This window comes from Pseudophryne corroboree, chromosome 5, assembly GCF_028390025.1.
Source record: "Pseudophryne corroboree isolate aPseCor3 chromosome 5, aPseCor3.hap2, whole genome shotgun sequence".
NCBI lineage: Eukaryota > Metazoa > Chordata > Amphibia > Anura > Myobatrachidae > Pseudophryne > Pseudophryne corroboree.
The window spans coordinates 360,282,263-360,308,258 of record NC_086448.1 but is presented as its reverse complement, the minus strand read 5'-3'; the positions used below and the strand labels follow the sequence as shown (position 1 = coordinate 360,308,258).

Genomic DNA, 25,996 nt, shown 5'->3' with positions numbered 1-25,996 from the left:
GTGCTGAGGAGATAGGCTCCGCCCCCTTATCGGCGGCCTTATCTCCCGTTTTTCTATGTATTCTGGCAGGGGTTAAATGCATCCATATAGCCCAGGAGCTATATGTGATGCATTTTTTTTTGCCATCCAAGGTGTTTTTATTGCGTCTCAGGGCGCCCCCCCCCAGCGCCCTGCACCCTCAGTGACCGGAGTGTGAAGTGTGCTGAGAGCAATGGCGCACAGCTGCAGTGCTGTGCGCTACCTTGTTGAAGACAGGACGTCTTCTGCCGCCGATTTTCCGGACCTCTTCTGTCTTCTGGCTCTGTAAGGGGGCCGGCGGCGCGGCTCTGGGACCCATCCATGGCTGGGCCTGTGATCGTCCCTCTGGAGCTAATGTCCAGTAGCCTAAGAAGCCCAATCCACTCTGCACGCAGGTGAGTTCGCTTCTTCTCCCCTTAGTCCCTCGATGCAGTGAGCCTGTTGCCAGCAGGTCTCACTGAAAATAAAAAACCTAAAACTAAACTTTTCACTAAGCAGCTCAGGAGAGCCACCTAGTGTGCACCCTTCTCGTTCGGGCACAAAAATCTAACTGAGGCTTGGAGGAGGGTCATAGGGGGAGGAGCCAGTGCACACCAGGTAGTTCTAAAGCTTTACTTTTGTGCCCAGTCTCCTGCGGAGCCGCTATTATCCCATGGTCCTTACGGAGTCCCCAGCATCCACTTAGGACGTTAGAGAAAACAACAGTATAGCATCCGCATATAGTGCGATCTTGTCTTCCCTTGAACCCAGAACAAACCTGGAGATATCACTATTATGGCGAATAAGACTGGCTAACAGCTCCACCGTCAAGGCAAACAGGGTGGGGGAAAGAGGGCATCCCTGCAGAGTCCCTCTGTGTAACGGAAAAAAGGAGGAAATAAAACCATTGACCGATACTGAGTCTAGCAGAACGATCAGAGTACATCAATTTTGCCCATCTAATAAAACCAGGGCCTATTCCCAATTTCTCCATTTCCCACCCCACAGGAACGCCCACTCCACTGAATCGAACGCCTTAGCGGCATCCAGGGAAACAACAACAGAAGTATGAGCATCCCTGCGGGGACCTGAAGATGTGTAAAATGTCTCTTAAAGGGCCATACACACTAGACAATTTTTTTGGACCAATATGGCCAATACAGACGATTGTGAACGATATATCGTTCACATCATCTAGTGCAGTGGTTCCCAAACTCGGTCCTCAGGACCCCACACGGTTCATGTTTTCCATGTCACCCAGCAGGTGCAGTGTGTATCACCAACTGTCACATTTTAAAAATCCGCAGGTGACCTGCAAAACATGAACCGTGTGGGGTCCTGAGGACCAAGTTTAGAACCTGTGATCTAGTGTGTATGGTCCTGCAATCACCGATGCGCGCACACACGCTCGTTGATTGCAGGTTGGTGGTTGGAGGTGCTGCATGCTCAATGTGAGCAATGTCACTTGTGACATCGTTCATCACGGCATGTGTGTACGGAGCCGCGATGAGTGATGTCCACAATGTGACATGGCTCACATCCTCTCCAGCGCCTCCCCTCCCCGCCAGAGGCTTCATATCTGAGGCCGCTGACCGTTCAGCGCGTCTCCCCTCCAGCGGCTCCCTACCCACCAGCGGCTTCATTGTAGCCGAGCCGCTGACGGGAGCCGCTGACCGCTCAGTGTCTCCATCCACTGCACCCACCAATGTACCCACTGCCCCACCAATTATATTTCCACTGTGCCACCAACTTAATTAAAAATTAATTATAATGGGAAAAAAGCAACGGAACTCACGAATTCAATAAAAAGGTAGCAATCAAATGTGTTGGAAAATCGTCACAAGAAACCAACGTTTCGGGGCGCGCAACCCCTTTGTCACAAAGGGGCTGCACACCCCGAAACGTTGGTTTCTTGTGACGATTTCCCAACACATTTGATTGCTACATTTTTATTGAATCCGTGAGTGCCGCTGCTATTTTCCTCTAGTATAAATATATATAAAAATATATAAAAACACACACACACACACACACACATACATACATTATATATATATATATACACACACACACACACATATATATATATATATATACACACACACACACACACACACACACACATAGAAAACGCAGGTCCGGCTCTCCCTGTAATAAATACGCTGCACCAGGTGCCCATACATAAAAGGAGGTATGTAGATAGGCAGCTGTGGCACTTCTGGCGTCTGGGAAACTTAGGAGACATGCATGTTGAACTCCATTCAACATGCATGTCTCCATTTAAGTTTCTCAGATGCCAGGAGTGTCACACCTGCATATATTATATATATATTATATATACCTGGGCAGTTACCCTTCAACTGCTATATATATATATATATATATATATATATATATATATATACACATACATACATACACACATACATACATACATACATACACATTTGTATATGTGTGTAATATATATATATATATATATATATATATATATATACACAAACAAAGAACCCAGCACTCACCAAAGTAAACTCACTTATCCTCAACAATTCAATAAGTAAATGATGGGGGTTTAGTTGTCTCGGCTGTTTCTTAGCAATCATCTTTGAGCCAGTGCAATAGGTGACTAGTGTGCCTTTAAAAGCCATAAAGTCTGTGGCAGGTACACATTAAATCTAGCAGGCAGATGAGTTGTGTAACAGCAGTGAGGTAGTCAGGTTTTAAGACTCTGTGATAGTGTAGGACCTGCATGAAGGTGGGGTACCTTGAAAATCGGTATGCAGGCTTCCGTGCATTGGCCAATCCACCAACTAAACCCCCATCATTTATTTATTGAATTGTTGAGGATAAGTGAGTTTACTTTGGTGAGTGCTGGGTTCTTTGTTTGTATTTATTAGAGCGATGTGGTCATGGGCTACATGCACCCCGCCCTGTGAGTGGTAAGTACAGCTGTGTACCCCGCTTTTGTGGTGGAGAGTGCTGTGTTACATGCACCCCACCCTGTGAGTGGTAAGTGCATAGCTGTGCCCCGCTTCTGGTGTGGTGAGTGCTGTGGTTTTTTCTCTGTGTGTATATATATATATATATATATATATATATATATATATATATATATATATATATATATATACACATACATACATACATATATATATATATATATATATATATATATATATATACACATACATACACATACACTGTATACACTATATACACATACATATATATATATACACACACACACACACACACACACACACACACACACACACATATATAATATTTTAATTAATTTTGAATTGCATTGGTGGCACAGTGGAAATATAATTAGTGGGTGATAAAAAACTTAATTGGTTCCCCCTTCTACAGCCCTGCCCATACACCCAGAAATGCCTCCCGAATTATTAAAATATGTAAATAAGGTGCCAATTCCAAAGATATCTTTCGTCTTTCAAATTGTTTGAAAAATTGCTTAGTGTGTACACTCAATTTAGTTTGTCAAGACTCCTGGAAGTTCAAGGGAAATTGGTCATCTTTCAAATTGTTAATCTTTCACATTGGTCACGTCTTCTAGTGTGTAGGGCCCTTAAGATTGATCATAATAGACTTTCCAGACATGAAGCCAGTCTGGTCTTCATGTATTAACTGGGAAATAACAGAGAAAAGCCTAATTGCTAATACTTTAGCTAGGATTTTAATGTCAGTGGGCAATAAGGAAATTGGTCTATACGACTCGACCCTTGTAGGGTCCTTGTCTGGCTTTAGTAGTACTATAATCAATGCTTCAGACATTGACTTAGGTAAGGAGTCTGATTCAAATATGCCATTAAAAGTGTTAACAATCTAGGCACATAAAAATCACTATGTTTCTTGTATAATTCAAGAGGGATGCCGTTTAGTCCCGAAGCTTTACCTCCCGGAAATGCTTGAAAGGTCGTTTCTATTACATCTGCTGTGAGTGGAGATTCTAGATAATCACGGACTTCCGAAGTCAAAGTTGGCATAGGTATTGCATCGAGAAAAGTCTGCAAGTCACTTTCTGCGTAAACCAATTCAGTGTCATACAAACTGCTATACTAATCCCCAAATTCAGTAGAGATGTCAGGGGTTTGATTATAGACTATACCGTCTGGTCCATGAATTGCAACAATAGTGTTAGATAACTGTTCAGCCTTGGCTAGTCAAGCCAGAAAGCTACCTGACCTATCCCCAGTAGCGTACTGAGAATGCTTAACAAAAAGAAGTCTATGTTTCGCCTTATCAACCAAATAAATTATTCCATTCCTTCTGAGCAAGTACCCAGGCATCCCTAAAATTCAAGAGAGCAGCAGGAAGCCTCCAACTCCATCTCCTCTTTTTTATAAGACCTTTTCAAGGTTGCCACGGCCTGGACTAGGGTACCCCGTAAAAAGGACTTAAACGCATCCCACAATATGGAAAGTGAAGCTGTACCTTCATTGAATTCCATTCTCTCTTTCCACAATTGTTCTAACTCAGCCCCTGAACCTAATCGAGTAAGCTAAAACGGATTTAATTTCCAAAAAGTCTGTCCCCGCATTCCCCCCATATTTAGAGTCATCGGAAAATGGTCCGATATACCCTTAGTTTCATATGGTACTGAGTGTACCCGAGGCATCAATTCAGGGGACAGTAGGGACAAATCTATCCTGGAGAATGCAGAATGTTTAAGCGAAAAACAGGAGTATTAACATTCGGATACTTATAACTAGTGATGAGCGGATTCGGTTTTACTCGGTTCTCAAAACCGAATCTTATTGGTTCACTGATGTCACGTGTTTTGGATAGCCAATAAGATTCGGTTTTGAGAACCGAGTAAAACCGAGTAAAACCGAATCCGCTCATCACTACTTATAACGCCAGACATCAATCAGCCCCATGCACTCTACAAGTGCCCTAAACGATCCACCACCCGGCCTAGGAGCTTCCCTAGAGGCAGTTAGCCGATCTAAAGCATGATCCAAGGTATTATTATAATCCACCAGACTGGCCACCGGGGAATCAGGGACATTTGCTATAAATTCCGCAGCTTTTTTGAGGACATCATGTGAATATGGTGGAGGTATATAAATAGCCAGTAGTATTAAAGATACAGAGTGTATATGACATTTTATATAAACCGATCTACCCCACATATTTACTTGCACTTGTTCCACTGTAGGGATGTGCTTTCTTTACTGGTAAGACATAACCCAGAGTTTAACCGATATGCATGGTCGCACCCATTTTCAGTCTCAATCCAGCATGTGAAATTGCCCTTGTTGCAGCCAAAGGGTCAGGATTTTAATACCCTTGTAATTGCCAAGGCTACTGCCACCCTACTAACTTCTAAGATGTCATCTTTTTAAAGGAAAACTGATAATCATCCCTAATCTTTAAAGTGGCGACAAAAATACTGTTGCAGTACATGCCTCTCCTCTCTCTTTACTGCCTGTTATCCAATGTCATGGAAATGTGTTCATTGAAAAGTGGATAATACATCATTCAAATCAGGCAACACAATTTGTTTTTCATTAGGGTGACATGAGCTTTTAAAATAAATGAAAGAACCAGAGGCAAAAAAAAATATTGTTATTTTGCAATTAGCAACATTGCATGCAACTTGTCTATTTGAATCAGCCTAGGGCTGAAATGATAAGCATGTGTAGCAGTATGTCCTAGGATAGGTTTATGCAAATTAAAATATAAAAAAATAAAATTACAACTAAGCATGTGAATTGCATGCCAGATGGGATATTCTATTTTATGTAATTACTTATTCACTGTTAATACATATTACACACTTCTGAGTTATTTTATTGACATCTAGAAAAAGATTAAGGCTACAGATGTGTCCTCATACACTGTGCCTTCAGTCACCCAAACAACCATGCCCTCATACACTGTGCCTTCAGTCACCCAAACAACCATGCCCTCATACACTGTGCCTTCAGTCACCCCAAACTTTCCCTCAAAAAGAGTTTAGTGCAACGCGCTTGGCCAGACGGATTGCTAATCATCTTGAACGCCATTATCAAAGGCAGTGCTCCAAACCTAAACCTATTTCCCCCACTTTAGATGGGAGATCGGGCATGATAATCAACTGAACTCCCCCACTGACTGCATTGGTCATAGGTAAGTAAAACTATAAAGGGAATTAAGTTTAGATCCACTGAACAAAGGCAAAAGATATTCAGATTATTTACTGTGGTGTTTTGAAACCTAGAACATGGATGTAAATCTAAAGTGTGTCACTGACACAGTAATTGAAAATCTAGAATAATAGATTCATAATGGTGTGCCACAGGTTGTACTTTTAGATCTTCAGATTACTACACATGTTTGACACTTTGAAATGTGTATGGAGATTTTGATCTTACTCTACTACTATTAAACAATTGCTGGAACTACAGTGGTACGGTGACCACAATCCTATGTACATATGTAAATGCACGCTTAAGACTACAGTAGAGAACAGTGGCTGCATATTTCTACATAGAAATGCTTCTTATTCTACAACTTGAATCTTGCACTGAGAAGCAGTTTCACCACACAATTCCTGTAAATTCCACTCTTTCTTATATGTAAGGACTCCTGCACTGGAAATTAGATATGTAAGCATACTGTCAAAGTTGGATCAAATATTTTATCCATAAATTAAGTACCAAGAAGTAGAACATGGAAAATTAACAGTGTTAGCATGCCAAACCAATTCAATATAAATATATACAGACTTTGGCAGATGACTGGCTTAAGGAGAGAATGAAGAACGCTGTTACAAATGGAACATATTCAGACTAGTTCTTACCAGACAGACCTGTATCGACACTAACACTAGTGCACTAAAAATCTATGAGTGTCCAGCAAACAAAAGCATGAACCTCCGATCACAACATTTAGGTACACATCTGTTGCCAAGGGACCCCAAATCTCTGCATGTTCCTATGCTACCACATGCACCTAACACAGCATGTACAATGTGGGTAAAACCAAGCATGTATCTTTTCAGACTGGATCTCAGAGGATTGTGGTATATAAGGATAATAACATTTTTTATAGCTTTACTTTTTACACATTACTTTTCTTACACTGTATTTCTATTAGCTGAAGACATTTTCTGTACAAACTAAATCTACCCGTAATTATGCTACTCGTGCAGCTTTCAAACACACAACTTAACCATTAACTTTTAAGGGCAATTTGACAGCATCATACATTTAACATAATGGGGGACATGTAATAGGGTGTGAGAATCAGCAAGTGAGATTTTGGTAAAATTCTCCTGTTTTTTTAAAGTAGCAATCATTTACATGGCAAAATCAACCTGGTTTTGCCATGTAAATGATTGCCACTTAAAAAAACAAAAAACAAAAACCACACTGTAGAATTTTACCAAAATCTCTCACTTTCTGATTCTCACACCCTATTACATTTCACCCAATATTTCTACTTATTGAAATGTTGACAAATAATTATTTTTAAATCCTCTAAAAGAAAATCAGTTACTTAAATTAATGAAATTACCTGTGTCACCGTCCAATGGTGAGCAAAGTATGACTGATCTGTCAAGTACAGGCAGATACGCGAGACCCGTGTTCTGCTTACTCGAGAATTTATTTTATTACTTTGCATCAATGCCAACTTCTCTGCCGAGAAGCCTAAAAAATAATAATCAAAAAGTAAATTGCATGTGTATATATACACGCAAAAAGTTTTGTTTGCAATAATTCTACCAGTACATTTCTATTAGTGCAAATTAGCATTAATAGATTAGTAAAATAAACCACAGATTTGGCTATGGTTGTAACAAGGTGTATGGCTTTCATGGGAACCTCACATTTTTTCTAGTGTTTGCATCTGTAAATGCTACCGAAATCTAAATCTGTTTATGCGGGTCAATTTCCCAATCTAAAGACCTCTGCAGTTTTCCATCCTTAAAAATGTGAAAGATAAATTTATGTTTATCAGTTTTTGTATCCAAAAACGATCATACAGATTTCCAGGAAATGTAATTGGATATCTATTTGCCAATTATGCATAAATAAATAAACTAATATGATAAAGAGAGATAGAAGAGAAGAGCACGTGTCAGGATGTTAGTAATGCTTTGTAAGTAAAGTAGCCGTATAATGAACTGCTAATTATTTGAAAGAAAAAAAATAATGAAAGGAAAAAAATAAATTGCATCCAACCTTAACATTGCAATCATTAAAGAAACCCCCCCCCCCCCAAACAATAACATGCCAAGTGACTAACAGCAATCTTTATGAGAGCTGCATATTAAGATCATCACAAATGTTATGAACTCCTGACAGTACACTACTAACAGAACTAAGAGGGAAAGCAATGAAATCAAATTTACATTTTGGAATAAGAGATTCAGGAACAAGGTACAGTAAGTCCTGCACAAATACTATACTTACACATGTACTAACCGGTTCTTTTTAAAGTGACAATTTAGAACATTACAACAAAAAAAATCTACGTTACTAATTATAAACAATATAATAATAATTAAAACATACTTTACCTATAAGTGTTGAGAACAAAAAACTAAAAAAGTCCACATCATACATCGTAATATCGGGCGCTGGACTCAACCAATTTCCAAAAGAAGACCTGTAAGAAATTCGGCATGGTGGTTTTATTAAAGAGTCACTATATACCACTCAGATTCATATTATGGGTAGAATGACACCAATGAAAACTATGCCATGTAAAATATCAATCAAGAAGTACTTTCAGAATCCACAAAACTGGTTAACACCACGCTATTTGCATTGCAAAAAACATTCTATGATTTAAAGACCGCAATCTTCAACTTATTATAGCTTTTTCCTACAATATTTGTCAGTTATTCTGAGTCTAGTGTATCCCACTGACAGCAGTCATTTCTTAGGTATATTTTTAATAATTTTTAAAGCAGTTTAAGTGTGTAAAACATTTTAATAGCTTAGTGTATTAATCCATAAACTTTTTCCTGCATGTAAATCCAGTCAACTTCAGAAAAGGAATATTGAATTCAGGTAGTCAACAAAAGCACAAATAATTTGATAATTATTCTAGCAGACAGGGATCGGAATGACTGCCCTTCACATCACTGATATGCAGAATAGGCTCAAACCCCAAAGGAAATGAAGACTTGTTATGCATGTATGACTAATTGTAATGCTTTGTGCACGCAGCCAGATTGCACCTCTGAAAGAGGTGCAGCTCAATTACACCCTTGTGTCCCCACCACAATAATGTCATCATGCCTCACCCCTTCCTGGGACAGAGTGGTGATACCAATTTGAACTCCTGTCCAGTGAGATGGTTAATAAGAACCAAAGCAATGCATGAAGCTCACTGGGTCATAAAGCAGTGAAGCAAACTGATTATTATTTTTTTTAAAAGAGGGGTCAGCCTAACACTGTCTGGCGCTAACCTCAGGGTAATGGCCGCTATTAGATGGGGTCCTGTGACCAACAGTAACCCTGGCGGTTTAGTGGGGGTGCGGAAAAAACCTGGACCTCACTGCCAGCACCGCCAGGGCAAGAGCTGAGTTATATGAGCAAGCAGGGAGCCAGCATAACTGTCCTCAGTGTACTGGCTGCAGCTCCTTCGTTATTGCTGCAGGAGCTCCAGCCGAGGGCAATGACTCGGTTGTTAGTGCTCCAGTCACTGGCGCAGAGTGGCTTGCAGGCACTGCCCTCCCGTCTACTCAGTCCAAAACCGGAAATTAACGAAAAGAAAAAAGGGGCAGGAGCCAATCCAAAACGTGCCCGCTCTTGGGCACTAAACAGAAAAAAAAAATGGTGGCCGGAGGTGGGGCATAGAGGGAGCCTGGTGTGCTCAGAGAAGATTTTTTTTTTTCAAATAAAATTTTAATTGCGTAAAGCACCACAAATATACATTATACAGTGTGCACAAGAATGAAACATATGCATAGCAATAGTAAAGCATCCAAGTGGCATATTAAAATAAAGAGAGTGGATAAGTCACAACACAATAAAATAGTGTCAGTCCACCTATAATCCAAGTAAATAGGATGTATTATCCCATAAATGAAGAATGAATACAATGAACAATCTCAGAGAAATCTTTGCGATATTAACAGTACTGCTATCCATGTAAATGTCATAAACCAATGCATGAAAAGTAGAGTAGAGGTGGGTGGAGGGGTAGGGAGGTGAACGGAGCTGCACAGGACCCGATCTCCTGACTCAGAGAAGAATTTAACTGTTTGGTGCCCGGATCAGCTTACCAACCTATACCCATGGTCTTAAGTCCGTGTCCTCCATGAAGAAGAATGAAAGCAGACTTTTAGGAAATAAACATGTTGGTATTAAATTGATCTATGCATGTAAATATATTCCATCAGAGAGACAGAAACCTTACCACTAATAAATTGATGATCATGCTCACACAATAGAAGTGGTTCGTGATGCCAAAATGTAATCTACTCCAGAAGACAAATGTGGTAACTCACCTGACATGAAATAAACCAATGAGCGTGGACACAAGATTAGATGACAACCTTTCAGTAATGCAGCACCGACTCAAACGAACAAGCAAATCAGATGACAAAAAAGGAAGAAAGTACAACAGCTGTATCAACTTCAACTGCAAATCTTCTGGTAGAAGCACAAGGACCCCTTCTTCTGAATCTAGGGGACACATATTGGGTAATAAGATATTCAGTATAAATATTGTCATGTAAAAAATAAGAATTTACTTACCGATAATTCTATTTCTCGTAGTCCGTAGTGGATGCTGGGACTCCGTAAGGACCATGGGGAATAGCGGCTCCGCAGGAGACAGGGCACAAAAGTAAAGCTTTAGGATCAGGTGGTGTGCACTGGCTCCTCCCCCTATGACCCTCCTCCAAGCCTCAGTTAGGATACTGTGCCCGGACGAGCGTACATAATAAGGAAGGATTTTGAATCCCGGGTAAGACTCATACCAGCCACACCAATCACACCATACAACTTGTGATCTGAACCCAGTTAACAGTATGATAAAACGGAGGAGCCTCTGAAAGATGGCTCACAACAATAAACAACCCGATGTTATTGTAACAATAACTATATACAAGTATTGCAGACAATCCGCACTTGGGATGGGCGCCCAGCATCCACTACGGACTACGAGAAATAGAATTATCGGTAAGTAAATTCTTATTTTCTCTGACGTCCTAAGTGGATGCTGGGACTCCGTAAGGACCATGGGGATTATACCAAAGCTCCCAAACGGGCGGGAGAGTGCGGATGACTCTGCAGCACCGAATGAGAGAACTCCAGGTCCTCCTCAGCCAGGGTATCAAATTTGTAGAATTTAGCAAACGTGTTTGCCCCTGACCAAGTAGCTGCTCGGCAAAGTTGTAAAGCAGAGACCCCTCGGGCAGCCGCCCAAGATGAGCCCCTTTCCTTGTGGAATGGGCTTTAACAGATTTTGGCTGTGGCAGGCCTGCCACAGAGTGTGCAAGCTGAATTGTACTACAAATCCAACGAGCAATCGTCTGCTTAGAAGCAGGAGCACCCAGCTCGTTGGGTGCATACAGGATGAACAGCGAGTCAGATTTTCTGACTCCAGCCGTCCTGGAAACATATATTTTCCGGCCTTGACAACGTCTAGCAACTTGGAGTCCTCCAAGTCCCTAGTAGCCGCAGGCACCACAATAGGTTGGTTCAGGTGGACGCTGAAACCACCTTAGGGAGAAACTGAGGACGAGTCCTCAATTCCGCCCTATCCGAATGGAAAATCAGATAAGGGCTTTTACAGGATAAAGCCGCCAATTCTGACACGCGCCTGGCCCAGGCCAGAGCCAACAGCATGACCACTTTTCCTGTGAGATATTTTAACTCCATAGATTTAAGTGGGTCAAACCAATGTGACTTTTGGGACCCAAAAACTACATTGAGATCCCAAGGTGCCACTGAAGGCACCAAAGGAGACTGTATATGCAGTACCCCTTTTACAAACGTCTGAACTTCAGGGACTGAAGCTAGTTCTTTTTGGAAGAAAATTGACAGAGCCGAAATTTGAACCTTAATGGACCCCAATTTCAGGCCCATAGACACTCCTGTTTGCAGGAAATGTAGGAATCGTCGAATTTCCTCCGTCGGGCCGTACTGGCCTCGCACCACGCAACATATTTTCGCCAAATGCGGTGATAATGTTTTGCGGTTACATCTTTCCTGGCTTTGATCAGGATAGGGATGACTTCATCCGGAATGCCTTTTTCCTTCAGGATCCGGCGTTCAACCGCCATGCCGTCAAACGCAGCCGCGGTAAGTCTTGGAACAGACAGGGTCCTTGCTGGAGCAGGTCCCTTCTTAGAGGTAGAGGCTACGGATCCTCCGTGAGCATCTCTTGAAGTTCCGGTTACCAAGTCCTTATTGGCCAATCCGGAGCCACGAATATAGTGCTTACTCCTCTCCATCTTATCAATCTCAGTACCTTGGGTATGAGAGGCAGAGGAGGGAACCCATACACTGATTGGTACACCCACGGTGTTACCAGAGCCTTTACAGCTATTGACTGAGGGTCCCTTGACCTGGCGCAATACCTGTCGAGTTTTTCCCAACGGTTTATAATCATGTGGAGGACTTCTGGGTGAAGTTCCCACTCTCCCGGGTGGAGGTCGTGCTGAGGAAATCTGCTTCCCAGTTGTCCACTCCCGGAATGAATACTGCTGACAGTGCTATCACATGGTTTTCCGCCCAGCGAAGAATCCTTGCAGCTTCTGCCATTGCCCTCCTGCTTCTTGTGGCACCCTGTCTGTTTACGTGGGTGACTGCCGTAATGTTGTCCGACTGGATCAACACCGGCTGACCTTGAAGCAGAGGTCTTGCTAAGCTTAGAGCATTGTAAATGGCCCTTAGCTTCAGATATTTATGTGAAGTCATGTCTCCAGGCTTGACCATAAGCCCTGGATATTCCTTCCCTGTGTGACTGCTCCCCAGCCTCGCAGGCTGGCATCCGTGGTCACCAGGACCCAGTCCTGAATGCCGAATCTGCGGCCCTCTAGAAGATGAGCACTCTGCAACCACCACAGGAGGGATACCCCTGTCCTTGGTGACAGGGTTATCCGCTGATGCATCTGAAGATGCGACCCGGACCATTTTTCCAGTAGGTCCCACTGGAAAGTCCTTGCGTGGAATCTGCCAAATGGGATTGCTTCGTAGGAAGCCACCATTTTTACACAGAACCCTTGTGCATTGATGCACTGAGACTCGGCTCGGTTTTAGGAGGTTCCTGACTAGCTCGGATAACTCCCTGGCTTTCTCCTCCGGGAGAAACACCTTCTTTCTGGACTGTGTCCAGGATCATCCCTAGGAACAGAAGACAAGTCGTCGGAACCAGCTGCGATTTTGGAATATTGAGAATCCAATCGTGCTGTCGCAACACTACCTGAGATAGTGCTACACTGACCTCCAACTGTTCCCTGGATCTTACCCTCATCAGGGAATCGTCCAAGTAAAGAATAACTAAAATTTCCTTCCTTCGAAGGAATATCATTATTTCGGTCCTTACTTTAGTAAAGACCCGGGGTGCCGTGGACCATCCCTACAGCAGCGTCTGAACTGATCGTGACAGTTCTGTACCATAACCTGAGGTACCCTTTGTGAGAAGGGTAAATTTTTTGACATGAAGGTAAGCATCCTTGATGTCCCGAGACATCATGTAGTCCCCTTCTTCCAGGTTCGCAATCACTGCTCTGAGTGACTCAATCTTGAATTTGAACCTCTGTATTCAAAGATTTTAGATTTAGAATCGGTCTCACCGAGCCGTCTGGCTTCGGTACCACAATAGTGTGGAATAATACCCCGTTTCCTTTTGCAGGAGGGGTACCTTGATCATCACCTGCTGGGAATACAGCTTGTGAATGGCTTCCAAAACTGCCTCCCTGTCAGAGGGAGACGTCGGTAAAACCGACTTTTGGAATCGGCGAGGGGGACACGTCTCGAATTCCAATTTGTACCCCTGAAATATTACCTGAAGGATCCAGGGGTCTACTTGCGAGTAAGCCCACTGCGCACTGAAATTCATTGAGAACGGGCCCCCACCGTGCCTGAGCTTGTAAAGCCCTAGCATCATACTGAGGGCTTGGCAGAGGCGGGAAAGGGTTTCTGTACCTGGGAACTGGCTCATCTCTGTAGCCTTTTTCCTCTCCCTCTGTCACGAGCAGAAAAGAGGAACCTTTTGTCCGCTTGCCAACAAAGGACTGCGCCTGATAATACCGCGTCTTATTTTGAGAGGCGACCTGGGGTACAAACGTGGATATCCCCGCTGTTGCCGTTGCCACCAGGTCTGAAAGACCGACCCCAAATGCCTTTTTTAAGGCAATACTTCCAAATGCCGTTTGGAATCCGCCTCACCTGACCACTTTACTGGTAGAATTGGACAATGCACTTATACTTGATGCCAGTCGGCAATATTCCGCTGTGCATCTCGCATATATTTTAAATGCTCTATAGGCAATAATATACTGTCCTTATCTAGGATATCAATATTTCCAGTCAGGGAATCCGACCACGCCAACCCAGCACTGCACATCCAGGCTGAGGCGATTGCTGGTCGCAATATAACACCAGTATGTGTGTAAATACATTTTAGGATACCCTCCTGCTTTCTATCAGCAGGATCCTTAAGGGCGGCCATCTCAGGAGAGGGTAGAGCCCTTGTTCTTACAAGCGTGTGAGCGCCTTATCCCCCCTAGGGGGTGTTTCCCAACGCACCCTAACCTCTGGCGGGAAAGGATATAATGCCAATAACATTTTAGAAATTATCAGTTGTTATCGGGGGAAACCCACGCATCATCACACACCTCATTTTATTTCTCAGATTCAGGAAAACGACAGGTAGTTTTTCCTCACCAAACATAATACCCCTTTTTGGTGGTACTCATATTATCAGAAATGTGTAAACATTTTCCCTTGCCTCAATCATGTAACGTGTGGCCCTATTGGAAATCACGGTTGTCTCTTCACTGTCGACACAGGAGTCAGTATCCGTGTCGGCGTCTGTATCTGCCATCTGAGGTAACGGGCGCTTTAGAGCCCCTGACGGCCTATGAGACGTTTGGACAGGCACAAGCTGAGTAGCCGGCTGTCTCATGTCAACCACTGTCTTTATACAGAGCTGACACTGTCACGTAATTTTCAACAGTACATCCACTCAGGTGTCGACCCCCTAGGGGGTGACATCACTATTACAGACAATCTGCTCCGTCTCCACATCATTTTTCTCCTCATACATGTCGACACAAACGTACCGACACACAGCACACACACAGGGAATGCTCTGATAGAGGACAGGACCCCACTAGCCCTTTGGGTAGACAGAGGGAGAGTTTGCCAGCACACACCAAAGCGCTATAAACTGTATAGGGACAACCTTATAATAAGTGTCTATCCCTTATAGCTGCTTATATATATTTTTAGCCAAATAAGTGCCCCCCCTCTCTGTTGTACCCTGTTTCTGTAGTGCAGTGCAGGGGAGAGTCTGGGAGCCTTCCTACCAGCGGAGCTGTGTGGGAAAATGGCGCCGTGTGCTGAGGAGATAGGCCCCGCCTCCTTCTCGGCGGGCTCTTCTCCCGCTTTTATCTGGAAAACTGGCAGGGGTTAAATACATCCATATAGCCCAGGGGCTATATGTGATGTATTTTTTGCCATAGGAGGTATTTACATTGCTGCCCAGGGCGCCCCCCCCCAGCGCCCTGCACCCTCAGTGACCGCAGTGTGAAGTGTGCTGGGAGCAATGGCGCACAGCTGCAGTGCTGTGCGCTACCTTAATGAAGACAGTAACGTCTTCTGCCGCCGATTTCTGGACCTCTTCACTCTTCAGCATCTGTAAGGGGGCCGGCGGCGCGGCTCCGGGACCCATCCAGGCTGTACCTGTGATCGTCCCTCTGGAGCTAATGTCCAGTAGCCAAGAAGCCCAATCCACTCTGCACGCAGGTGAGTTCGCTTCTTCTCCCCTTAGTCCCTCGATGCAGTGAGCCTGTTGCCAGCAGGTCTCACTGAAAATAAAAAACCTATTTAAACTTTACTTCTAAGCAGCTCAGGAGAGCCACCTAGCCTGCACCCTTCTCGTTCGGGCACAAAAATCTAACTGAGGCTTGGAGGAGGAGGGTCATAGGGGGAGGAGCCAGTGCACACCACCTGATCCTAAAGCTTTACTTTTGTGCCCTGTCTCCTGCGGAGCCGCTATTCCCCATGGTCCTTACGGAGTCCCAGCATCCACTTAGGACGTCAGAGAAAATAAGAATTTACTTACCGATAATTCTATTTCTCATAGTCCGTAGTGGATGCTGGGGACTCCGTAAGGACCAAGGGGGATAGCGGCTCCGCAGGAGACTGGGCACATCTAAAGAAAGCTTTAGGACTATCTGGTGTGCACTGGCTCCTCCCCCTATGACCCTCCTCCAAGCCTCAGTTAGGATACTGTGCCCGGACGAGCGTACACAATAAGGAAGGATTTTGAATCCCGGGTAAGACTCATACCAGCCACACCAATCACACCGTATAACCTGTGATCTGAACCCAGTTAACAGCATGATAACAGAGGAGCCTCTGAAAGATGGCTCACAACAATATTAACCCGATTTTTGTAACAATAACTATGTACAAGTATTGCAGACAATCCGCACTTGGGATGGGCGCCCAGCATCCACTACGGACTATGAGAAATAGAATTATCGGTAAGTAAATTCTTATTTTCTCTAACGTCCAAAGTGGATGCTGGGGACTCCGTAAGGACCATGGGGATTATACCAAAGCTCCCAAACGGGCTTGGAGAGTGCGGATGACTCTGCAGCACCAAATGAGAGAACTCCAGGTCCTCCTCAGCCAGGATATCAATTTTGTAGAATTTTACAAACGTATTTGCTCCTGACCAAGTAGCTGCTCGGCAAAGTTGTAAAGCCGAGACCCCTCGGGCAGCCGCCCAAGATGAGCCCACCTTCCTTGTGGAGTGGGCATTTACAGATTTTTGGCTGTGGCAGGCCTGCCACAGAATGTGCAAGCTGAATTGTACTACAAATCCAACGAGCAATAGTCTGCTTAGAAGCAGGAGCACCCAGCTTGTTGGGTGCATACAGGATAAACAGCGAGTCAGATTTCCTGACTCCAGCCGTCCTGGAAACATATATTTTCAGGGCACTGACAACGTCTAGCAACTTGGAGGCCTCCAAGTCCCTAGTAGCCGCAGGCACCACCAATAGGTTGGCTCAGGTGAAACGCTGAAACCACCTTGGGGAGAAACTGAGGACGAGTCCTCAATTCCGCCCTGTCCGAATGGAAAATCAGATAAGGGCTTTTTCAGGATAAAGCCGCCAATTCTGACACGCGCCTGGCCCAGGCCAGGGCCAACAGCATGACCACTTTCCATGTGAGATATTTTAACTCCACCGATTTAAGTGGTTCAAACCAATGTGACTTTTGGAACCCAAAACTACATTGAGATCCCAAAGTGCCACTGGAGGCACAAAAGGAGGCTGTATATGCAGTACCCCTTTTACAAACGTCTGAACTTCAGGGACTGAAGCTAGTTCTTTTTGGAAGAAAATTGACAGGGCCGAAATTTGAACCTTAATGGACCCCAATTTCAGGCCCATAGACACTCCTGTTTGCAGGAAATGTAGGAATCGACCCAGTTGAATTTCCTCCGTCGGGCCTTACTGGCCTCGCACCACGCAACATATTTTCGCCAATTGCGGTGATAATGTTTTTGCGGTTACATCCTTCCTGGCTTTGATCAGGATAGGGATGACTTCATCCGGAATGCCTTTTTTCCTTCAGGATCCGGCGTTCAACCGCCATGCCGTCAAACGCAGCCGCGGTAAGTCTTGGAACAGACAGGGTCCTTGCTGGAGCAGGTCCCTTCTTAGAGGTAGAGGCCACGGATCCTCCGTGAGCATCTCTTGAAGTTCCGGTTACCAAGTCCTTCTTGGCCAATCCGGAACCACGAATATAGTGCTTACTCCTCTCCATCTTATCAATCTCAGTACCTTGGGTATGAGAGGCAGGGGAAACACATACCCTGACTGGTACACCCACGGTGTTACCAGAGCGTCTACAGCTTATTGCCTGAGGGTCCCTGGACCTGGCGCAATACCTGTCGAGTTTTTAATCATGTGGAAGACTTCTGGGTGAAGTCCCCACTCTCCCGGGTGGAGGTCGTGCTGAGGAAGTCTGCTTCCCAGTTGTCCACTCCCGGAATGAATACTGCTGACAGTGCTATCACATGATTTTCCGCCCAGCGAAGAATCCTTGCAGCTTCTGCCATTGCCCTCCTGCTTCTTGTGCCACCCTGTCTGTTTACGTGGGTGACTGCCGTGACGTTGTCCGACTGGATCAACACCGGCTGACCTTGAAGCAGAGGTCTTGCTAAGCTTAGAGCATTGTAAATGTCCCTTAGCTTCAGGATATTTATGTGAAGTGATGTCTCCAGGCTTGACCATAAGCCCTGGATATTCCTTCCCTGTGTGACTGCTCCCCAGCCTCGCAGGCTGGCATCCGTGGTCACCAGGACCCAGTTCTGAATGCCTAATCTGCGGCCCTCTAGAAGATGAGCACTCTGCAACCACCACAGGAGGGACACCCTTGTCCTTGGTGACAGGGTTATCCGCTGATGCATCTGAAGATGCGATCCGGACCATTTGTCCAGCAGGTCCCACTGGAAAGTTCTTGCGTGGAATCTGCCAAATGGGATTGCTTCGTAGGAAGCCACCATTTTACCCAGAACCCTTGTGCATTGATGCACTGAGACTTGGCTCGGTTTTAGGAGGTTCCTGACTAGCTCGGATAACTCCCTGGCTTTCTCCTCCGGGAGAAACACCTTTTTCTGGACTGTGTCCAGGATCATCCCTAGGAACAGAAGACACGTCGTCGGAACCAGGTGCGATTTTGGAATATTGAGAATCCAATCGTGCTGCCGCCACACTACCTGAGATAGTGCTACACCGACCTCCAACTGTTCCCTGGATCTTACCCTTATCAGGGAATTGTCCAAGTAAGGGATAACTAAAATTCACTTCCTTCGAAGGAATATCATCATTTCGGCCATTACCTTGGTAAAGACCCGGGGTGCCGTGTACCATCCATACGGCAGCGTCTGAACTGATAGTGACAGTTCTGTACCATAAACCTGAGGTACCCTTGGTGAGAAGGGTAAATTTTGACATGAAGGTAAGCATCCTTGATGTCCCGAGACATCATGTAGTCCCCTTCTTCCAGGTTCGCAATCACTGCTCTGAGTGACTCAATCTTGAATTTGAACCTCTGTACGTAAGTGTTCAAAGATTTTAGATTTAGAATCGGTCTCACCGAGCCGTCCGGCTTCGGTACCACAACAGTGTGGAATAATACCCCGTTCCTTGCAGGAGGGGTATCTTGATTATCACCTGCTGGGAATACAGCTTGTGAATGGCTTCCAAAACTGTCTCCCTGTCAGAAGGAGACATCGGTAAAGCAGACTTTAGGAAACGGCGAGGGGGAGACGTCTCGAATTCTAATTTGTACCCCTGAGATATCACCTGAAGGATCCAGGGGTCTACTTGCGAGTGAGCCCACTGCGCGCTGAAATTCATTGAGACGGGCCCCCCACCGTGCCTGATTCTGCTTGTAAAGCCCCAGCGTGTACTGAGGGCTTGGCAGAGGCGGGAGAGGGTTTCTGTTCCTGGGAACTGGCTGATTTCTGCAGCCTTTTTCCTCTCCCTCTGTCACGGGGCAGAAATGAGGAACCTTTTGCCCGCTTGTCCACGAAAATACTGCGCCTGATAATACGGCGTCTTCTCATGTTGAGAGGCGACCTGGGGTACAAACGTGGAATTCCCAGCTGTTGCCGTGGCCACCAGGTCTGAAAGATCGACCCCAAATAACTCCTCCCTTAATAAAGCAATACTTCCAAATGCCGTTTGGAATACGCATCACCTGACCACTGACGTGTCCATAACCCTCTACTGGTAGAAATGGACAACGCGCTTAGACTTGATGCCAGTCGGCAAATATTCCGCTGTGCATCACGCATATATAGAAATGCATCTTTTAAATGCTCTATAGGCAAAAATATACTGTCCCTATCTAGGGTATCAATATTTTCAGTCAGGGAATCCGACCACGCCAACCCAGCACTGCACATCCAGGCTGAGGCGATTGCTGGTCGCAGTATAACACCAGTATGTGTGTAAATACCTTTTAGGATACCCTCCTGCTTTCTATCAGCAGGATCCTTAAGGGCGGCCATCTCAGAAGGTAGAGCCCTTACAAGCGTGTGAGCGCTTTATCCACCCTAGGGGGGGTTTCCCAACGCACCCTAACCTCTGGCGGGAAAGGATATAATGCCAATAACATTTTAGAAATTATCAGTTGTTATCGGGGGAAACCCACGCATCATCACACACCTCATTTAATTTCTCAGATTCAGGAAAACTACAGGTAGTTTTTCCTCACCGAACATAATACCCCCTTTTTGGTGGTACTCGTATTATCAGAAATGTGTAAAACATTTTTCATTGCCTCAATCATGTAACGTGTGGCCCTACTGGAAGTCACATTCGTCTCTTCACCGTCGACACTGGAGTCAGTATCCGTGTCGGCGTCTATATCTGCCATCTGAGGTAACGGGCGCTTTAGAGCCCCTGACGGCCTATGAGACGTCTGGACAGGCACAAGCTGAGTAGCCGGCTGTCTCATGTCAACCACTGTCTTTTATACAGAGCTGACACTGTCACGTAATTCCTTCCAACAGTTCATCCACTCAGGTGTCGACCCCCTAGGGGGTGACATCACTATTACAGGCAATCTGCTCCGTCTCCACATCATTTTTCTCCTCATACATGTCGACACAAAAGTACCGACATACAGCACACACACAGGGAATGCTCTGATAGAGGACAGGACCCCACTAGCCCTTTGGGGAGACAGAGGGAGAGTTTGCCAGCACACACCAGAGCGCTATATAAATACAGGGATAACCTTATATAAGTGTTTTTCCCCTTATAGCTGCTGTATAGTTAATACTGCGCCTAATTAGTGCCCCCCTCTCTTTTTTAACCCTTTCTGTAGTGTAGTGACTGCAGGGGAGAGCCAGGGAGCTTCCCTCCAACGGAGCTGTGAGGGAAAATGGCGCCAGTGTGCTGAGGAGATAGGCTCCACCCCTTTTTTGCTGACTTTTCTCCTGCTTTTTTATGGATTCTGGCAGGGGTTAAATGCATCCATATAGCCCAGGAGCTATATGTGATGCATTTTTTGCCATCCAAGGTGTTTTTTATTGCGTCTCAGGGCGCCCCCCCCCCAGCGCCCTGCACCCTCAGTGACCGAAGTGTGCTGAGAGCAATGGCGCACAGCTGCAGTGCTGTGCGCTACCTTGTTGAAGACAGGACGTCTTCTGCCGCCGATTTTCCGGACCTCTTCTGCCTTCTGGCTCTGTAAGGGGGCCGGCGGCGCGGCTCTGGGACCCATCCAAGCTGGGCCTGTGATCGTCCCTCTGGAGCTAATGTCCAGTAGCCTAAGAAGCCCAATCCACTCTGCACGCAGGTGAGTTCGCTTCTTCTCCCCTTAGTCCCTCGATGCAGTGAGCCTGTTGCCAGCAGGTCTCACTGAAAATAAAAAACCTAAACTAAAACTTTCACTAAGAAGCTCAGGAGAGCCCCTAGTGTGCACCCTTCTCGTTCGGGCACAGAGATCCAACTGAGGCTTGGAGGAGGGTCATAGGGGGAGGAGCCAGTGCACACCAGATAGTCCTAAAGCTTTCTTTAGATGTGCCCAGTCTCCTGCGGAGCCGCTATCCCCCTTGGTCCTTACGGAGTCCCCAGCATCCACTTAGGACGTTAGAGAAATGTAAAATGATTAATTACAGTTTTCTAACTCTATACACACACATTATCCCAATTTTGATCTTATCAGTTCAAACTGTCTGTGTTGCTTTCTCATTAGCTGGCACATCATTCAGGCTTTCTTCACAAAACACAGGATGGAAGTTGGGGGGGTGACAAAAAAAAGCTCTTCATTTTTCATGTGTCTATAGGCATACTGTGTAATATGTAGGAACATGTGTGCCCACACTGCACCGTTGCCCCATAGATATAATCCTTCTGGATCCAGGATAAATTTTGTGCTCCTCAGAAACTTAATGCATGCCAGGCTGAATAAAACAAATAAGTTCAGTAGCTATAACAGTGTATGAATTCATTGCTTAGGACCATCATAGGATTAATACGGAAAGGTACTGTATGGCGACTAACAAAAAAAACGTATTGAAGCTAAGCTGACAATTCATGTTCAAGACCTTTATACACAATCAATAAAAATGATTACCAGTCTACGATTATTCTCCCAAAAAGTCCATCAATGCTCTACTTACTCTGCAAGTTATTCAGCCAAAATAGAATGTTGTCAATGTCCCAGTCTATCCATTAATTGGGACATGCACAATGCATGGACATTGTCAACAAGCTGCTCATACGAAACGATAAATCCGCAAAAGAAAAGACCATTGCTTAACAATTTACAGACAACTTGGAACCTGGCAGATCAGGAGGAACACCCTACATTACTGAGCATATGCGATAAGCCGCAGAGTTTACCTCATGGCTAATTACTGTGCCGGTACTGGGATCGGCTATTCAATCCTATATAATTAAAAGCTAACGCTGCTCCTCACCTCTACGGAGGGAATTCAAGTGTTTTGCGCGTTGGCGGCCATTAGATGTGCCTGGCTGAGCAATTCAAGTGTTGCTCCATTCAGGCGTGCACAGCCACCGGCGCTGGCATTATTGTTATGTTGTTCCATGATTTGGATGGTCTGGCAAATTGTTAAATACAACTCTCCCCCCCCCCCCCCCCCCCCAATATCAGGCGTTTACGTGCGGAGTCGCACGGATTCCACATAAACAATAGGGTTTCTCCGTATGTTAACCCCTGATAGTGCCTTTTTATTTTTTGTTGATTTTGCCTTGCACTTCCAGATGCTGCAAGAAATAAGAACACCCGCAGGGATGAATGTACGGGTTAATATGTTATATGTATTGAGCCATAGGAAAGTCTCTCTTCTAATGTATATGGAGTACTTGTTAAATATTTTTAAAAAGTCCCTATTCATAGAGGATCTATAAACATATATCCAACTTCACTTTCTAATCTTCATGCTATTATACGAGTTATTTTGTCAAATTTACAAACTAACACTAAGTTTGTGGTTTTAGCACTAAATATAAAAAAATGTTGCTTTACCAATTACAACTGAACTTGCCTTTATTGAAAATGATCACCTAAATATCTAAGGGTACATATTATACCACATTATTTTACTCTATGCTCCTATCATTTTCCAGGTTAACTAAGTAAACAGTTATTGCATTTGTTTGAGACTAATCCTGTTTAAGTTCCTTGAAAAAACATTAACTTTATATGATCTGTACTGTTGGAATAAAATAATATTACCAAGCCAGAAAGGGGAAAATTACAGCCACATCTATCCTATGCAGTTTACAGCAACACTCTGCTCACTTGTTAAAATGTTACAAACTACATAATAGGACATAGTTTAGAAAGTATTTAAAATATGTATATAATATATTATGCACATATGCAGAACAGATCTCCTTGTAAAAAAAATATGAGGATACAGTGGGGTGACGCGGTTGCTTGTGAACTGACCATTTATTTATTACCAGTTATTTATATAGCGCACACATACTCCACAGCACTTTACAGAGACAATATTTGGCCATTCACTTCGGTCCCTGCCCCAGTGGAGCTTACAATCTATATTCCCTACCACATGTAAACGCGCACACATTCACACAGAGTTCATTTTTGTTGGGATCCAATTAACCTACCAATATATTTTTGGATTGTGGGAGGAAACCCACGCAAGTACGGGGAGAATATACAAACTCCACACAGGTAGAGCCATGGTGGAAATCGAACCCATGGCCTCAGTGCTGTCTCAGACCATGCCAGTTAAAAAGACTAGCCACCAGATACATTTTATATGCTCATCTGTGCTCATTTTACGTTACGAAGCAATAACTTCAGACAGTTCAAGAGGCTCCTTCCCTTTCTTCAGATGCAACAGCAACAGTTTTCTTTAATTGTACCTAAACAAGGAGTATGGGGGTGGTTGTGTCTGGTTACTATTGGTTAATGCACAGGTTCTTAAACTCGGACAGTACAGGTTTTCAAGGTCTTCTGACAGAATCACAAGTGAAATAATTAGTGGATCTTTTAATGTGTAGTGAGTAAGGTGTACACCTGTGCACCTGCTAGGCGACCTGGAAAATGTGAGGACAGAGTTTGCGAACCACTGGGTTAATGGACAAGTGGTTTAGGTAGGCACTTTTTTATTTTTAAATTAAGTACCCATGTAAAAGACACTTGTCACATGAAGTTAGAGACAAATATGCCATGAACTGTAAAAACACAGATTGGAAACTTAGGCTACATTCATTTACAAATGACTATATATTGCGTTAATAACATGGGTTCCAATGAACAAGAATTCTACACAACATTCAAAGCCAAAAAAAGAAAGTCACCATATATATGGCATGCTGCCGTTTGGAGGTTCTGTAGCAAGTCTTTGTTTGAACGAGCTGCAGCAGTATATATTGTATCAATCATAAGGGCAGAAAGTTGATGGTTTCTTGGACCAAGATGCACAAGTTGCATTGGCAGTGTAGCCAGCCAACGAGATAAAACTTTACTTCGACTTCTGCAAAATAAAATAAATAAAACAAATTAGCATACCAAAACATTGTGCTGCAATTCCTGAAATGTAAAGAAGTCGGTGGTAGACCGCCTTCTCCAAAACAACCTTGATCACTACCAGCATATGTGGAACAAATAGAACAACTAGATGGACAACTGTTCTCTTGACTAAAATTTCAAACCAGCCCAGGTACAAGTCATTTTAGGACTGCACAGGGAACTTATAAAATAAAACGACAAGCAATCATGTTCTTACGTAAGGTTGCAGGTTAGATGCAAGTTGTAACTGACTAGAAGAGTCAGCAGCTCTTTTGCACAAACCTAGAGACAATATGACCGGGGAAATTTGAATTTGTTGATCACCCTATGCATAGAGCTCAGTGGAGAACAGTGACAATATTAGAATGATTTAAGGATTCAAAACACTTGCAGTAAAAACGAGATTTATGGTAATAACTTACCATTGTTAAATCTTTTTCTGCAAGGTACACAGGGCTCCACAAGGAATAACATTGGGGGGTGTAGAGTAGGATCTTGATCCGAGGCACCAACTGGCTCAAAGCTTTGCCCTTCTTCCCAAGATGCATAGCACCGCCTCCTATATCACCCCGCCTCCGTGCAAAGGAGCTCAGTTTCGTTAGCCAGCCCAATGCAGTAGTAGATACTTAGAGACGTCAATCGCTCGTAGCCAATAACACCACACACTCACCGCAGGAGAGGGTGTCAGCGGCTATGCCATACCAACCCAAAGAAGCTAAGTGCGTCAGGGTGGGCGCCTTGTGGAGCCCAGTGTACCTCGCAGAAAGAGATTTAACAACGATAAGTTCTTACCATAAATCTCGTTTTCTGCTGCAGGGTACACTGGGCTCCACAAGGAATGACATCGGGGATGTCCTAAAGCAGTTCCTTATGGGAAGGGACGCACTGTAGCAGGCACAAGAACCCACCGTCCAAAGGAAGCTTCCTGGGAGGCGGAAGTATCGAAGGCATAGAAACTAATGAACGTGTTCTCAGAGGACCACGTAGCCACCTTGCACAATTGTTCAAGGGTCGCACCACGGTGGGCCGCCCAAGAAGGTCCAACCGACCGAAAAGAATAGGCTTTGATGGTAGAAGGAACTGGACGACCAGCCTGTACATAAGCATGTGCAATCACCATTCTAATCCATCGGCCAGAGTCTGCTTGGATGCAGGCCAGCCACGTTTGTGAAAACCAAACAGCACGAAAAGAGAATCGGATTTCTTAATGGAGGACGTTCTCTTCACATAGATACGGAGAGCCCGTACTACATCCAAAGATC

General features: G+C 44.4%; 1 protein-coding gene across 1 annotated transcript in view; it reads right to left on the bottom strand.

Annotated features, from left to right (window-relative positions):
* TEX10 (testis expressed 10) overlaps nucleotides 1-25,996 on the bottom strand; it is a 266,061-nt gene that overhangs the window by 96,906 nt on the left and 143,159 nt on the right. The window contains exons 7-10 of the mRNA XM_063922654.1: nucleotides 24,524-24,699; nucleotides 10,469-10,646; nucleotides 8,528-8,616; nucleotides 7,522-7,655 (exon numbers count right to left, since the gene is read on the bottom strand). Coding sequence (XP_063778724.1) covers nucleotides 7,522-7,655; nucleotides 8,528-8,616; nucleotides 10,469-10,646; nucleotides 24,524-24,699 — 577 coding nt within the window. The remainder of the gene's footprint in view (nucleotides 1-7,521; nucleotides 7,656-8,527; nucleotides 8,617-10,468; nucleotides 10,647-24,523; nucleotides 24,700-25,996) is intronic.